We start from the raw sequence: 12,848 nt of genomic DNA, 5'->3' as shown, positions 1-12,848 counted from the left end.
GAAGGAATGAAATTTAATGAGACAAATATCACAGCAAAAACCTGAAAAGAGTAACTTGAGGTTTAAAACCTAGTTGCAGATATGTCACTGAGTACCAGGCCCAGGCACACACACGTGGTGGCCAATGATGGCTTAGGCAAAACATCCAGGGAAAGGACATGCATGGAGGAATCTTCTCTTCTTGGTGGGTTCAAGCATTCCTGAGAGCCTGGGAGACAAATGGGAGAGGTGTGAATGCAAAGAATCTTTGGGATGAGAGTATTCAGAATATTCTTTCTCAGATGAACCCAAAATGTCAAAAGCTGTAATTCAATACCATTTTAAAAAGAGTTTTATATGCAAATAGTTACGTGAAGAATTAAATCTCCTGTCAGTGTGTGCCACCCAGCCATCTATATTGCTGAGCTGATGAACAGGAACTGGTGAGAAATGGATTAAAAAGGAGATAAAAAGGAAGCTGAACATTCAAAGTTCAGACTTCTGTCTGTCTGCATTTAACCTTCTGATGTTTAAAGAGATTTTGGGAGGAGAGAGATTTTTAAATGTTTAATTTGTGTATTTAGCACTATCTGAAGGTCATTTTTACCCTTTTTTGCCCCCTGGCCTCCTGCCTTTTATATAGCTGAGAGGCAGGAGAAGTGTTTAAAAAATTAAATAGATAATGAAATCATAAGAAATTGGCGGGGAAGCTGGGGCCAGGCAGCAATTTGGATTTTCTTTTCAATTGAGTAGATTTTAGAGGGATAATTCAAGCTCAAAGAAACCTCATCCCCTTAGCAATGTTTCTTTGTTTTCCTCAGGCAGATCTTAAGGAACATGAAAAAGTTTAACAAACATCCGTGGTACATTTTCCTTATTCTTTGTAACATAATGGGAATGTTGATATTTCTCAGTTTGGAAATTTCCTCTCTAAGTACTAAATATTTTCTTAGCATCGAGTCATTCACTGATGCAGGTTTAAAAATATTGATTTCCACAGGCTGCTGTTGACCCCCTCAGCTTCTGGCATGTTAGAAAACTTGGCACCCTAAACCACCTTTTTCTTTCCAAGCAGAGACTCCACCCAATTACCCAGACCACAAAGGACCATCATAGTTGTGATTCTGTCCTGATAAATTTTAATTGGCAGGAGTTACAAATGAAATTCTTGTCATCAACATAACTTTTGTGCCTTCAGAGCTGGGATTATTCCTGTGGCATTAATCCACTGCAGGTTTGGGTTTTGGCTTCCCTGCCCCTGGCTGTTACTTGCAGGATTTCCAATTTTGGAGTGAGCAGCAGGAGACACCACTGAACTCACCTGAAGTTTCTCCTTTCAGCCAGACATGATGTGCTTGACAAAAGCTGAGGAGAAATGAGAATGTGAGGGGTCAGGACATGCTGTGAGCTGGGAGGAGGCAGCAGGGGGGACCCCAGCCCGGACCCCCAGGGATGAAAGGGATGCTGTGCCAGGGCTAATATTCCTCTTTCTGTTCCCACTGTTTGCATGCCATCCCCAGCCTGGTCAGAGTGATGCCAACCCTTGGAGATGAGCCAGTACCATTATCCCCATTTTTCTGAGGCCAAGGGAAATGGGTCCCCTCTTTTCCTCACTGCTCTCTGCTTTTAAGGGTTCCTAAATTTAACCACCTCCTATTCCAGATTTTCACCCTCTTGGAGCAGCGAGTGATCCAGGTCTCCAAATGTTCCCAATTAGCCTCTGCTGGGAAAGATGCTGGCTTTGTTTATTTTCAATAGATTGCAACAAAACAGTGCCAAAACTGTGGATAAAACAGCCCTGAACTCCTTGGAAACATGCTGTCTTCAGCTGCTTTTCCTGGAAATCACTGGCACAAGCACCTTGTTCCCACCCCAGCTGACATGTCTCAGTGCTTTTTTGGAAAGGCTTTGGAGGGTGGTCCACCAGTGTCACAGAATCATGGAATATTAAGGTTAGAAAAGACCATTGAGAACATCAGGTCCAAGCAGAGCCCTTGCAGAGGATGCATTTTGCACCCTAAGACAAGACAGCCGTGTCTGAGATGGCCCCAGTGGGAATGTCCTGCCCTTACCTTCATAGTTGATACAGCCATTGGCATCTTCCTGCCCTGCCATGAGCTGCTCCACCTCACTTTCTGTCATCTTCTCTCCTGGAACAGGAGGATGGAGAGGTGAGGGAAGGATTTTCAGCCTGACAGGACTTGCCTTTCTTCCAGATAACCAGAGACACCAGAGGGAGGAGAAGGGCATTAAAGCAGAGCTGTGTGCCACTACTGAGGAATGCTGGTGGGAGATGGTGGAGAGAGAACCACACTGCAGCTGTTGTCTGATTACTGAGGCTGTTCCGGAGTCCCCATATTGCCTGGGTCATGCATGAAGCTGTGCCATGAGGTGGAAATGGCCACACATTCACAACCAATGACTCCTACAAGAGCCTGTGAGCAGCAGAGTGAAAAGGGCCTCTGTGATGTGTGACACCCGGCAGCTCCCTCAGCCTCTTGCCCAGACACAGCTCGGGGCTCACGCCTTGCCCCCGGGGCAGCCTTACCCAGCGTGACCAGCACGTGGCGCAGCTCAGCCCCCATCACCATCCCGTTGCCCTCCTTGTCAAAGACACGCAGCCCTTCCACAAAGTCCTCGAAGGTGCCCTGCTCCTTGTTGCGGGTGAAGTGCTGCAGGATGGGCAGGAAGGTCTCAAAGTCCAGCATCTTTGTGTTCATTTCTGGAAGAGGAGGAGATGGGGTCAGATATGAACCCTCACAGGGCTGAATTCAGCCTCTGAGGGTCTCCTGATTAACTCTCTTGGTATCTTTTCCATCAGAGAAACCCCATGAGGAGACAGAACTATTGTATTAGAGTTGAGATTGGAAGATCCTTATGAGGAATGAAGTATTAACATAAGGGGACTGCACAGACACCCCTGATATCAGCGCAAAACTAAACCATCAGGTGGGTCATCTGTCATCACAGTAATGTGACCACACCGGGACTGGTCTGGTTATACCAGTTTGCACCAGTTCAGTCTGCTAAGCATCACTTGCCACCATTCCTGTGTGAGGACTGCCTATCCCCTAAGTCATCCCCCATGGTATGGAGAAGGGAGTGAAGGAATCACACAGGAATGAAGCCTGTCTGCATAATTTCCTTCCCAGTTCCTTCTCCTTGCAGGGTTCTTCCTACAGGGAATGTAACCCTCTACTTGCTGACAGGGAGCACAGGAATTGTTTGTCCCACCCTGTCCCCAGCTTGCTGTCACCTTCTGGTTTGGGCCTGCCCAGCACCTTGAGGACCTCAGCGTTGGTGGGGTTGTGGCCGAGGGCCCGCAGGACGTCCCCGCACTGGCCGTAGCTGATCTGCATCGTCCCCGCAGGCGTCCGGTCAAACAGCCCGAAGGCTTCTCTGAACTCTGCAGGGAACAAGAGCTCAGAGCAGCCCCATTCCCACGCCAGGGAAGCACATCGTGCCTGGCAGGCAGGGAAGGGACAAGGGGACAGGGACAAAGGACAGACAGACACGTGCACGTTGTGCCCTCTGAATGCATCCAGCCCCGAGTGAGCTTGCACAATGTGGGCTAAGGTTTGCCAGACTCCTTAGAGAGTCACTTGGCTGCTTGAGCAGGTTTTGTCACCTCTGCAGAGCTGGCTGGGTGACCTGCTGGATCCCTGCACTCTCAGCAGCTGGCTTTGCTGCAGGACATCCGTACTTATCCCCTTTTCCACTCGGATCTCCACTCTCTGGGGCTGTCCCTGTATTACCAGAGGCTGTTGCTCTCACCAGACTCCCTGACTTTGACCCAGGCTGCATCTTGCACTATGAATGAAAAATACCTTTTCCCTGCCAGGCTCTGGATCCTGCTGGCCTCTCCCGCAAAAGGGGGTTTAGCGTGTGGGGCCTCAGCTCTTAAGTCTGTGGTGAAAACTACCTGGAAAAAGGATTCCCCATTTCTAAAGCCATCTCCGAGAGAAGCTGAACTCAGCACTTACCTTCAATCTGCTCTGCCGTGAATTCAATCTGTAAAGAGAAGGAAGCAGAGCTGGGCGTAAGAAGTGGACTGCTGCTGGAGGGAGCAAAGGAACTCTCCCCTCTGGACCTCTGCCCCCCCAGGCTCAGAGCAGGGGGCCATATCCGTGCCATGTCCCATTTCTATGCCATGCCATGTCTGGCTGAGCTGTGTCCCCGACTGCTTCTGCCCTTGCTGTGGAGCTGACATCCCTGTGGAGAGCACAGCTGGCAGCAGCAGGGTGGGATGCTACCTGGCAGGCAAGGAGGGATGCTCAGACCACAGTCAGGATTATTTTGGGTGTAAAGGGCATTATTTTAGGGCCTGATCGCAAGTTCAAGTGATTAAACAGCCTCCATGCTGAGCCTGCTCTTAATAACTCTCCTGCCACAGCTATGGCTTAAAAATTGAAGTATCCTGAGGAATCATGGAAAAAGTGAGTTCCTGTTGTGGAGCTGTCAGATAAAGGATGCTCTTATGTGGGGGAGGCAACACAGGCAACAAAATACTTTGTGATGGAGACAGTGGGTGGCAGAGCAGCTTTTTACTGCTCCTGAGGCCCCGACACGGGGGGGGTTTGACTGCAGCCGCAGCTCTGGGAGTGGTGTCCTGGTTCCCTCCACTGAGACATCTCCCCAGCGAGGACAGCATCACTCCCAGCCTGCTGCATCCACACAATCGCATAATTTTCCCCTCCCAAGGCTGGCTTGCAGCCTGGCTAATGCCGTTTGCAGAGCGCTTTGCATCGCCTGTGCCTGGCAGATGACAGGCACAGAGAAACACGGTGACGTCTTCATTCCTCACTCACCTTCACGCTCTTGGGATCGAAGGCAGGCTCCGGGCCGGGAGCTGCTTTGGCCGCTTCCTTCCTCGGGTCGGGTTTCTTGAGCGGCATCGCGCCGGGATTCGCGGAGGTGCGGGATGAGTCGTGCCGCCCAGCGAGGGAAGGAACCGAGGGATGAAAAGCAAAGGCTGCTCCTTCCCTTATATACGGAGCCCAGTGCTCACCCTGGAGGGGCAGGCCAGCTGCTGGAGCAACTGCTACTTACTATAAAAGGAAGAAAACTCAAACGAGAGGGGCCCCAATTTGACAATTGCCCATTGTCATCGGCTCCTGGCTCCACGGAGCCACCAGCCCCCCCCCTCAGCTGTACAGGGGGGACATGTCCCCCTCCAGCACCTGCACCGGGTGGGCTGCATGGGGGCTGCTTGCTAAATGATCGCTGAAACCTAAACGCGGATGGCCACGGGGGCCAGGCAAGAAAATAGCAACAGGATGGCTGATAAACCTGCCCTGATAGCCACGGTGAAATGCGCCTGTCTGCGGGCAGGCTGCGAGGGCCAGCGCTGCAGAGCCCTTCTAAGAGCAGGATTTACAAAGTGCTGCTTCAAAGGAGCTCACAACTCTCTGAACACTCCCTTGGCCTCGTGCTCAGGGTCTGCTTTGTCCCAGTCTCTCCCCAGGGGTGAGCTTGAGCCCTGGAAAAGACCAGTGTAGGTGCTCACCTCCCTCAGGGGTGGCTAATGAGGAGATGGAAATGATGGCCAAAGCACAAATCTTTCCCAGCTTTGCACAACCCATCCCAAGCACCTCCCAAACCTGCGGGGCAGATGGAGTCTCCATTTGGCTCCTCTCCAGACGCTGGGCAGGCTCTGGTGGGAGATGCTCCTGCTCTCACCCTCCTCTCCCAAGTGAGGGCTCACAAAGGCACAGAACTCACTGAAGTTCAGCATCCCAGAAAATGGGGCTTGAGGGTTTTACTGAGACATTCTAAACCATCAACTTAGATAAGATGTGTGGGGCACCAGGGCAAAGGAGGAGTTATGGGGGTCATTCTGGAGGAGGGAGCAGCCACAAACTGCTGGGAATTCTCTGTGTGCCATCATCTCCTCATTGCTAGCAGAGACTGGGGGGCTGAGGGGGCTGGATGGGTGTCATTTGCAATCATTGCTTTCCAGAGCTCTCTAGAATATAGTCATTTAGCAAAAAAACTCAACATGTTTTGCTAAGTTTGAACTCAGAGCCTGGGTCAGGAATTAAATTGCCCCTGAGCTGCCTCCCCCTCAGCATCCATCGACACCAAAATAACCTCACCTTAACTCCATCTTCACCCCCCAGCAGCTTCTGGGTCAGAAATTAGACCCAGCAGAGCCTTCAGAAAACATTCATGGTTCAGTCTGACTGTTTGTCCCTTGCTCACCCTCTGTGCCTGTGCAGCATCCCAAGGAGCCGCTGGCAGAGCTGGTGTCACACCCACGCCGTGGCTCGGGCAGTGGACACAGGCAGCTGCAGACAATGTCCCCAGTCCCTCCTTGATTTTCAGCTGAGGGCCACCGTGGGGCTCGTTTTGCTGTCTGATTCCTCAGCAGGAGCAGCAGCCCCTCCTGAGCCCTTGGGGTTTGCTGTGTTCCCTTGGCCAGGCTCTGACCCTTATCACACGGTCAGGGGGCTCAGGCTGGGAGCAGAGCGAGCTGCCTTGCCAGGAATACCCCAAGGAAGGCTTGGGGGGCTCTGCTGCTCTGTGCAGGACTGGGGCACTCACAGAGGCAGCAAGAGCCGTGTCTGAACATGGATTGTGTGCGCCCGGGGAGGGGCCCAGGCTGGGAGCTGCTGTTCCAGGGATTTGGCACTGGGCTGCTGAATTCCAGCCTCATCCCACTAATGACAACCTGCCTGGGGAAAGAGGGCTCCCCTCTCTCTGTGCCTCACTCTGTGCCTGGGGGGACGCTCGGGCTGCTGGGGGTCACAGGGTGTTGGAACTGGCTGGGTGATGAGAGCAAGCTGGGCATCAGCATGACCCTGAAAGGCTGGGGACAGCCCTGGGGCCATGCCAGGGGGGATGCAGGTGACAAGGCATGGTGACAGCTGCAGTGGGACCAGCTCTGACCTGATGCCCAGTGATGGTGTGGGACCCCATCTGGGTGGCTGCTCCCTCCACCCCCTGCCCCAGGATGGAGCCTCCAGCCCCTCTCCCGAGGACACTGAATGCAGATGTGCCCTGAGGTCACTGTGGGTGCCTGGGAGAGCAGGACAGATCCCAGCATATCCCTAAAACACACCCCAGCCCCTGGAGAAGGAAAAGGGTTAAACTGGCGTCTGCCTGAAAGACATCCCATCGCAGGAGCATCAGCTCGAGGTGCGGCTCACGTGCTTGCACCCTCTGCCTCGCTGCCTCCAGCCACCTCGCTGGCATTTTCCCCACCTTCCTCCCGCTACTTGGGACCAGTCTGGGGCCAGAAGGGACTTAGGAGCATGGGGGCCGTGGGGGAATGCTGTGACAGCTGAAAAATGAGCCACCGAGCAGTGAGAGAAGTTTCTGAAAAGAGAAGAGGAATCTGCCTTGAATGAAGAGGATTTTAGCACCTTGGGCTAAGCCAATAAACCTCTGCCATCCCCATCCGAACGGGAATTGTTTGCACACGCTCCTGGAGCTGCTTAAAGCAGGCAAGACACAAAGAGAAAATAGGATCAAGCATGGTGGGGGAGAAACCCCCCTGCCTGGAGAGCCTGTGAGCAGATCCCTTTAGGGATCCCACAGGGACAAGGAACTCACCCAGCCCTGATCTCCCAGGGACGGGCTGTGCCCCCAGTGCCCCCTCACCTCAGTGGGGCTGGCAGCCAGGAGGGTGCTCCCAGAAGATGCTCTGTCCTGCTGAGCACGCCAGCCCTCTCCACCACTGGCAGCCGTTCTGCTCCCTGAAGTCTCCATCCGAGTGACACGGTGGCACCATGGGGACATCTGGCACTGTGAGAGGCATCCTGGTGACTCTCCTCTGCTGCTGCCTCCTGAGCTCGGCTCTGGTAAGTCTGCGTGGCCCCGGGGCTCCCCCCCTCCCTCTCCTGGCTTTAAATGCTGTGCCGCTGGCCCGGGCAGGGCTGGCTGTGCTCCCGGCTCTGTCCTGCTCTGCAGAGCTGCTGGGCAGGGGGGGAGAGCATCTCCACTGCTGCTAAAAGCTTTCCAGCAGCCATGGAGGCACTGCAGCGTGATGGCTTTTCCATTTCTTGGACACATCCAGGGCAGGGGTCGGTGCCCCGGAGATCGGGGGAGCGGAGCGGGCGCATTACGGGCACTGCAGGAGGGGCTGGAGGCAGAGCTGGGCACAGCCAGTGAGACTCCCACAGCCAGGGCCCCATCCTGCTGATGCACCCCCAGGATCCCTCTCCTGCCCCCATTCACCCACCCGGATGCTGCTTTGGGGAAGAGCATGGCTGGGAGTCCTGGATCTCCTCTCTGGGGCCAGATTGGCTGTTCTCACTGGAGGCAGTCTGGGGAAAGTGACCCTTCTGCATCCCAGCTCCTGTTCACTTCCAAAGCTGTGTCCCCATCCTGGTCAGCTCAGCTTTGTCCAGCTCAGCACGGGCAACAGGGACACCCAGCACTGCTGGTGGTGGGTGACAGGGAGCTGGGGCAGAAGCCCCACTGATTTCTGCATATAACCATGAGCAGGAATGACCATGGAGAGGGTGGGAAGGGGCTTGGGGTCAGCATCAGCTTTGGAAGAGGGAAAAATGAGAGCAGGAATGCAGGAAGAGCTTTTTCTTCCCCCTGTGTTGTTGAATGTACCCAAAGCCACCCAAACCTGACTCTCCTGGAGAGGGTTGGGAGAGCACAGCCATGCCATGACTTGAGCCAAGGGGCTGTCACTTGGGTGACACTTGGGTTTTGTCTGGGCAGGTCGATCCTGATGATGTTCTCACGAAAGAAGAGCAGATCTATCTCCTGGTGGAGGCCAAGGAAAAGTGTCAGAGGGACATAAAGGCCCAGCTGGAGAAGATCAAAGGTATTGTCCCTCCCCTGTGTTTGGGTGAGCCAGCCCTGGTGGAGCTGGTTACACCATGGGGAATGCTGTTCTCTCTGCGGGGGTGGGATGGGGCTGAGGACACTTTGTGGAGCTCATGGCACCATCTCTGCTCTGGGTGCAGCCAGCACTGGCTCCAGCATTTTCCAGACAGCTCCATGTACACCAGAAAGGAGAGCTGGGGAGGGGCCTTGCCCCATCTGGAAGAGGTGGGATGTGTCCCCTGGCTCCCGGCAGCTTCTCCCTCTCCCAGCCCAGGGGAATCTGTGGCAGAGTTTTCCTCCCCCTGGTCCAGCACACACCTGGGGAAGCCAGAGGTTATGCTGAGGCTTGAGATGTGAGATGTGTCTTTGCTCTTTGGCCAGACCCCAGCTGCCCTCCAGAGTGGGATGGGATCATCTGCTGGCCAAGGGGCTCCCCCAGCCAGGAGGTGTCAGTGCCTTGCCCTGATTACATCTACGACTTCAACCACAAAGGCAAGTCTTGTACCTGGGCAGAGAGTGACCTCACCCTGGTGACAATCCACGGAGCAGGGACAAGTCTGGGCTTCCCACGGGCCCTTCTGCTGCCACAGTGCTCGTTGCTTTTCCCAGGTCACGCCTACAGGTACTGCAGTGCCTATGGGACCTGGGCCATGGCTCTCAGCATCAACAAGACCTGGGCCAACTACACCGAGTGTGCCCTGCTCTTCTCCTCCGAGAGCCGGAGCCACCAGAAGGTGACCTTGTTTGTCCAGGGGTGTGATGGGGGCCAGGGGAAGTGCTGGGGGCAGGGGCTCTTCCCTCCCTGCTCCTCAAACCAGCCCTGCTGCCCCTGTGCTCTGGCAGGGAGGTGGAGCTCAGTCCTTCTCTTCCAGGAGGTGTTTGACCGCCTGCACCTCATGTACACCGTGGGCTACTCCATCTCCCTGGCCTCCCTCATCGTCGCTGTCTGCATCCTCTCCTACTTCAAGTAAGGAGAAGCCAAAGTGGGAGAACAGGAACCCATCCCATTGTCCACACACATGAGCCTGGGGAGGGGGCAGCCCCCAAAGGAATGGGAACAACCCCAGACCAAACACAAACATCAGCCAACTTCCCAAAGCCCCAAACATCCCCAGTGTGACCAGCTCCTGATCTCTCCACCCTTGCTCCCAGCTGTGGTTTCTGTGCCCAGACACCCCAGAGCCCCCTCTGAGAGCCCCCATTGCCTGAGCCCGAGTGTGGTTGGGCAGCTGGGGTTTGGTTGGGTCACATCCCTTCTCTGCAGGCGCCTGCACTGCACACGGAATTACATCCACGTGCACCTCTTCACCTCCTTCATCTGCCGGGCCCTCAGCATCTTCCTGAAGGACCTGGTGCTCTACTCGGGCACGGCGCCCAGCGATGCCGACAGGAGGGAGGACGACTTCAGGGCTCCCTTGCCAGGACAGCGGGCACACCTGGCAAGTGGTGCATGGGGGGAAAGGGGGATTTGGGAGCCCTGCTGCAATGAGATGTGCTTGGGATTCTCCCAGGCTGGGCTGTGCTGCTCAGGGGGAGGGGATGAAGGTCCAGTTTGGCTCTGCCCAGCTCCTCCCTGTCCTGGAGACCAGAGCCACAGAGTACCTTGGCCTGTGTACAGGGAATACCTGTCCTGTGGGAAGGAAGATGCTGGAATATCCCAGAGGAGATGCAGGTCTCTGCAAGAAGAACATGGGGCACAGCTGGGTTTTGATGACCAGAAAGCAAAAGCCACCAGGTTTTGCTTTTGGGGACCAGCCTGACACAGGCATCTCCCACAGGTTGGCTGCAAGGTGGTGGTGACTCTGTTCCTCTATTTTCTGGCCACCAACCACTACTGGATCCTGGTGGAAGGTCTCTACCTGCACAGCCTGATCTTCATGGCCTTCCTCTCCAACAAGAACTACCTGTGGGTCCTCATCATCATTGGCTGGGGTGAGCACAGACCCCAGCCCCAATCGGGAGCTGTGGCATGGCCGAGCAGCACTGAGCACCCTGGGAAGGGCAGTGGGATGCAGGAACTGCTTGGATGTGCAAAGGTGATGCTCCAACCCTGCTCCTCACTCTGTCCCTGCCCTTCCAGGTCTCCCTGCTGTGTTTGTGTCCATCTGGGCCAGCGTCAGGGCCTCGCTGGCAGACACACAGTATGTACACCCACCTTCTCCAGGGCCTCTGGGAGGGGAAGAGTGGCTGCAAATGCCAGCAAAGTATCTGTGGGCACCAGAGCTTTATGGAAATGAAAATTTTCAAAAAGAACAACAGGATGGAACACATATTCAAGGCTTGTTCATAGAACTGTCAGTAATGCAGAGTGATAGTGGTTTTGGGAGGATGGTGGATGCAGGTTTGCAGCATAAATTGATCAATAAACAGCAGAGATGGATGCTAAAGGGCACATTCGGGAGTGAGACATTTTAAAAGGAGAAAGGCCATCGTATGAACAATAGGGGTTTGGGATGAAGTGGCCAAGGAGCCCTCAGGAACATTAATGCTCATTTAAAGCTGCTTTGCCCCACCATGATGGTTATAAATGCTTGTAGCCACAGCTCAAGATTTACACAAAGCCCATTAAGGGGTGGAGATTGGGAGTTGGGGGTGCTGGGGTGGTTAGGGGTACAGGGAGCCATCCTTCCCAGTGGAGTCAGGTTTCTCCAAGGAGTTTCTTTACTGGTCTTCTCAGGTGCTGGGACCTCAGTGCAGGGAACATGAAGTGGATTTATCAGGTCCCCATCCTGGCTGCAGTCGTGGTAAGAATCCTGTGGATGAACCTCCAAATTCCTTTTGGGGAAGGAGGTCACTGGAGTTTTGTCCCAGCCACTCCAGCACCCAGGGAGAGCCCAGAGGGATCCAGGGGCTCTGCTCCTTCCTGCTCTGACCACAGCATCACTGCCATGTCCCTGCCTACACCTCACCCAGAGCTGCCTGTCTGTGTCCCTGGGGCTCCTCGGGCAGACCCCACCACCACCCTGGGTGTCTCTTGGCAGGTGAACTTCTTCCTCTTCCTCAACATCGTCCGGGTGTTGGCCTCCAAGCTCTGGGAGAGCACCACGGGCAAGCTGGACCCCAGGCAGCAGTACAGGCAAGTGCAGCAGCACCAAAGCCTCGTGTCCTGCCTGCTCAGCCAGGATGGCTCCCCGAGGAGGAGGAGCAGAGGTGTGGGAAGGGCTGCAGGAGTGAGGAAGGGTGGCAGGACAGCGGCAGCCGCTGGATTGAGGCCTGGCTCTGGAGTTCTGAGCTCTTTCTGCTCCCACCTCCAGCCTGGCCATTGTGGGGCTGGGAGCTGCCCTGCAGGCCCTGGGGAATGGCTCTGAGGTCTCTCCTTTCAGGAAGCTGCTCAAGTCCACGCTGGTGCTGATGCCGCTTTTCGGAGTGCACTACGTGGTGTTCATGGCCACGCCCTACACCGAGGTCTCCGGGCTCCTGTGGCAGATCCAGATGCACTACGAGATGCTCTTTAACTCCTCCCAGGTGGGCTGACACTCCCAGCACTGAGGGATGTTCATCCAGGGAGGCTCAGGGACCTCACACTCCACCTCTTTCGGTCTCTTGGCAGGGTTTCTTTGTGGCTTTTATCTACTGCTTTTGCAATGGGGAGGTAAGTGGGAAGAGTGAGGAGCTAAGCTCCCTGTTCCAGCCCCAGGCTGTGATAACCAGAGCAAAAAGCTCAGACGCATCCCTCTCAATAGGATTTGGAGGGAAAGGGAGGGAAAAGGGCCAGGCAAGGCGGTTTTGCTGTCCCGGGCACAGCACCCCCTCTGCTCCCCCAGGTGCAGGCCGAGATCAAGAAGGCTCATTTCCGCAGGCTCCTGGCGCTGCACCTGGGGCAGCCGGCGCGGCCCGGGAGCTGCTGCTGCGCCGGCCGGGGCTGCCGGGCCCCGCAGAGCCTCAGCACCAGCCTGGCGGGACGGGCAGCGGGCGGCACCCGGGGGATGCTGCTCCCGAACCGGCCCCGCCCGCCCGGCTCCATCCCCGGCTCCATCCCCGCGCAGGAACTGAGCCAGAGGGGCCGGGGGGAACACACGGGGGATTTGACAGAGCTGACTCAGTGCCACCCCAAGCCCAGCAAGGAGCTGGAGACGATGCTGTGA

The 12,848-nt window shown here is 55.4% G+C and overlaps 2 protein-coding genes across 2 annotated transcripts; one reads left to right on the top strand and one right to left on the bottom strand.

The window, feature by feature from the left end:
* On the bottom strand, positions 1–4,955 carry LOC131568377 (myosin light chain, embryonic). Its single transcript, XM_058820421.1, has 7 exons — positions 4,788–4,955; positions 3,963–3,990; positions 3,236–3,385; positions 2,528–2,701; positions 2,052–2,129; positions 1,301–1,344; positions 1–208 (listed from the first exon to the last, which is right to left on the bottom strand). The coding sequence occupies exons 1-6, from the start codon at positions 4,872–4,874 to the stop codon at positions 1,316–1,318; spliced, it is 546 nt and encodes a 181-aa protein (XP_058676404.1). The 5' UTR covers positions 4,875–4,955; the 3' UTR covers positions 1–208; positions 1,301–1,315.
* Positions 4,956–7,709: 2,754 nt separating this feature from the next.
* LOC131568358 (parathyroid hormone/parathyroid hormone-related peptide receptor-like) lies at positions 7,710–12,848 on the top strand. Its single transcript, XM_058820395.1, has 13 exons — positions 7,710–7,781; positions 8,656–8,761; positions 9,145–9,255; positions 9,373–9,497; positions 9,636–9,730; positions 10,028–10,202; positions 10,542–10,695; positions 10,844–10,904; positions 11,441–11,507; positions 11,745–11,843; positions 12,091–12,228; positions 12,314–12,355; positions 12,528–12,848. The coding sequence occupies exons 1-13, from the start codon at positions 7,710–7,712 to the stop codon at positions 12,846–12,848; spliced, it is 1,566 nt and encodes a 521-aa protein (XP_058676378.1).

Source organism: Ammospiza caudacuta, chromosome 27 (assembly GCF_027887145.1).
Source record: "Ammospiza caudacuta isolate bAmmCau1 chromosome 27, bAmmCau1.pri, whole genome shotgun sequence".
Classification (NCBI taxonomy): Eukaryota; Metazoa; Chordata; class Aves; order Passeriformes; family Passerellidae; genus Ammospiza; species Ammospiza caudacuta.
Note: the sequence above shows the minus strand (reverse complement) of the source record. Positions and strands in the feature narration are given on the sequence as shown.

Excerpts from the sequence above, each read along its gene's own strand:
- LOC131568377 (XM_058820421.1), bottom strand. The coding sequence starts at position 4,874 with ATGCCGCTCAAGAAACCCGACCCGAGGAAGGAAGCGGCCAAAGCAGCT. Across the intron at positions 3,386-3,962 it reads CACGGCAGAGCAGATTGAAG|AGTTCAGAGAAGCCTTCGGG; the intron begins GTAAGTGCTGAG and ends TGTTCCCTGCAG. Across the intron at positions 2,702-3,235 it reads GGGCAGGCCCAAACCAGAAG|AAATGAACACAAAGATGCTG; the intron begins GTGACAGCAAGC and ends CTCCTCTTCCAG.
- LOC131568358 (XM_058820395.1), top strand. The coding sequence starts at position 7,710 with ATGGGGACATCTGGCACTGTGAGAGGCATCCTGGTGACTCTCCTCTGC. Across the intron at positions 9,256-9,372 it reads CTACGACTTCAACCACAAAG|GTCACGCCTACAGGTACTGC; the intron begins GCAAGTCTTGTA and ends TGCTTTTCCCAG. Across the intron at positions 12,356-12,527 it reads ACTGCTTTTGCAATGGGGAG|GTGCAGGCCGAGATCAAGAA; the intron begins GTAAGTGGGAAG and ends CTGCTCCCCCAG.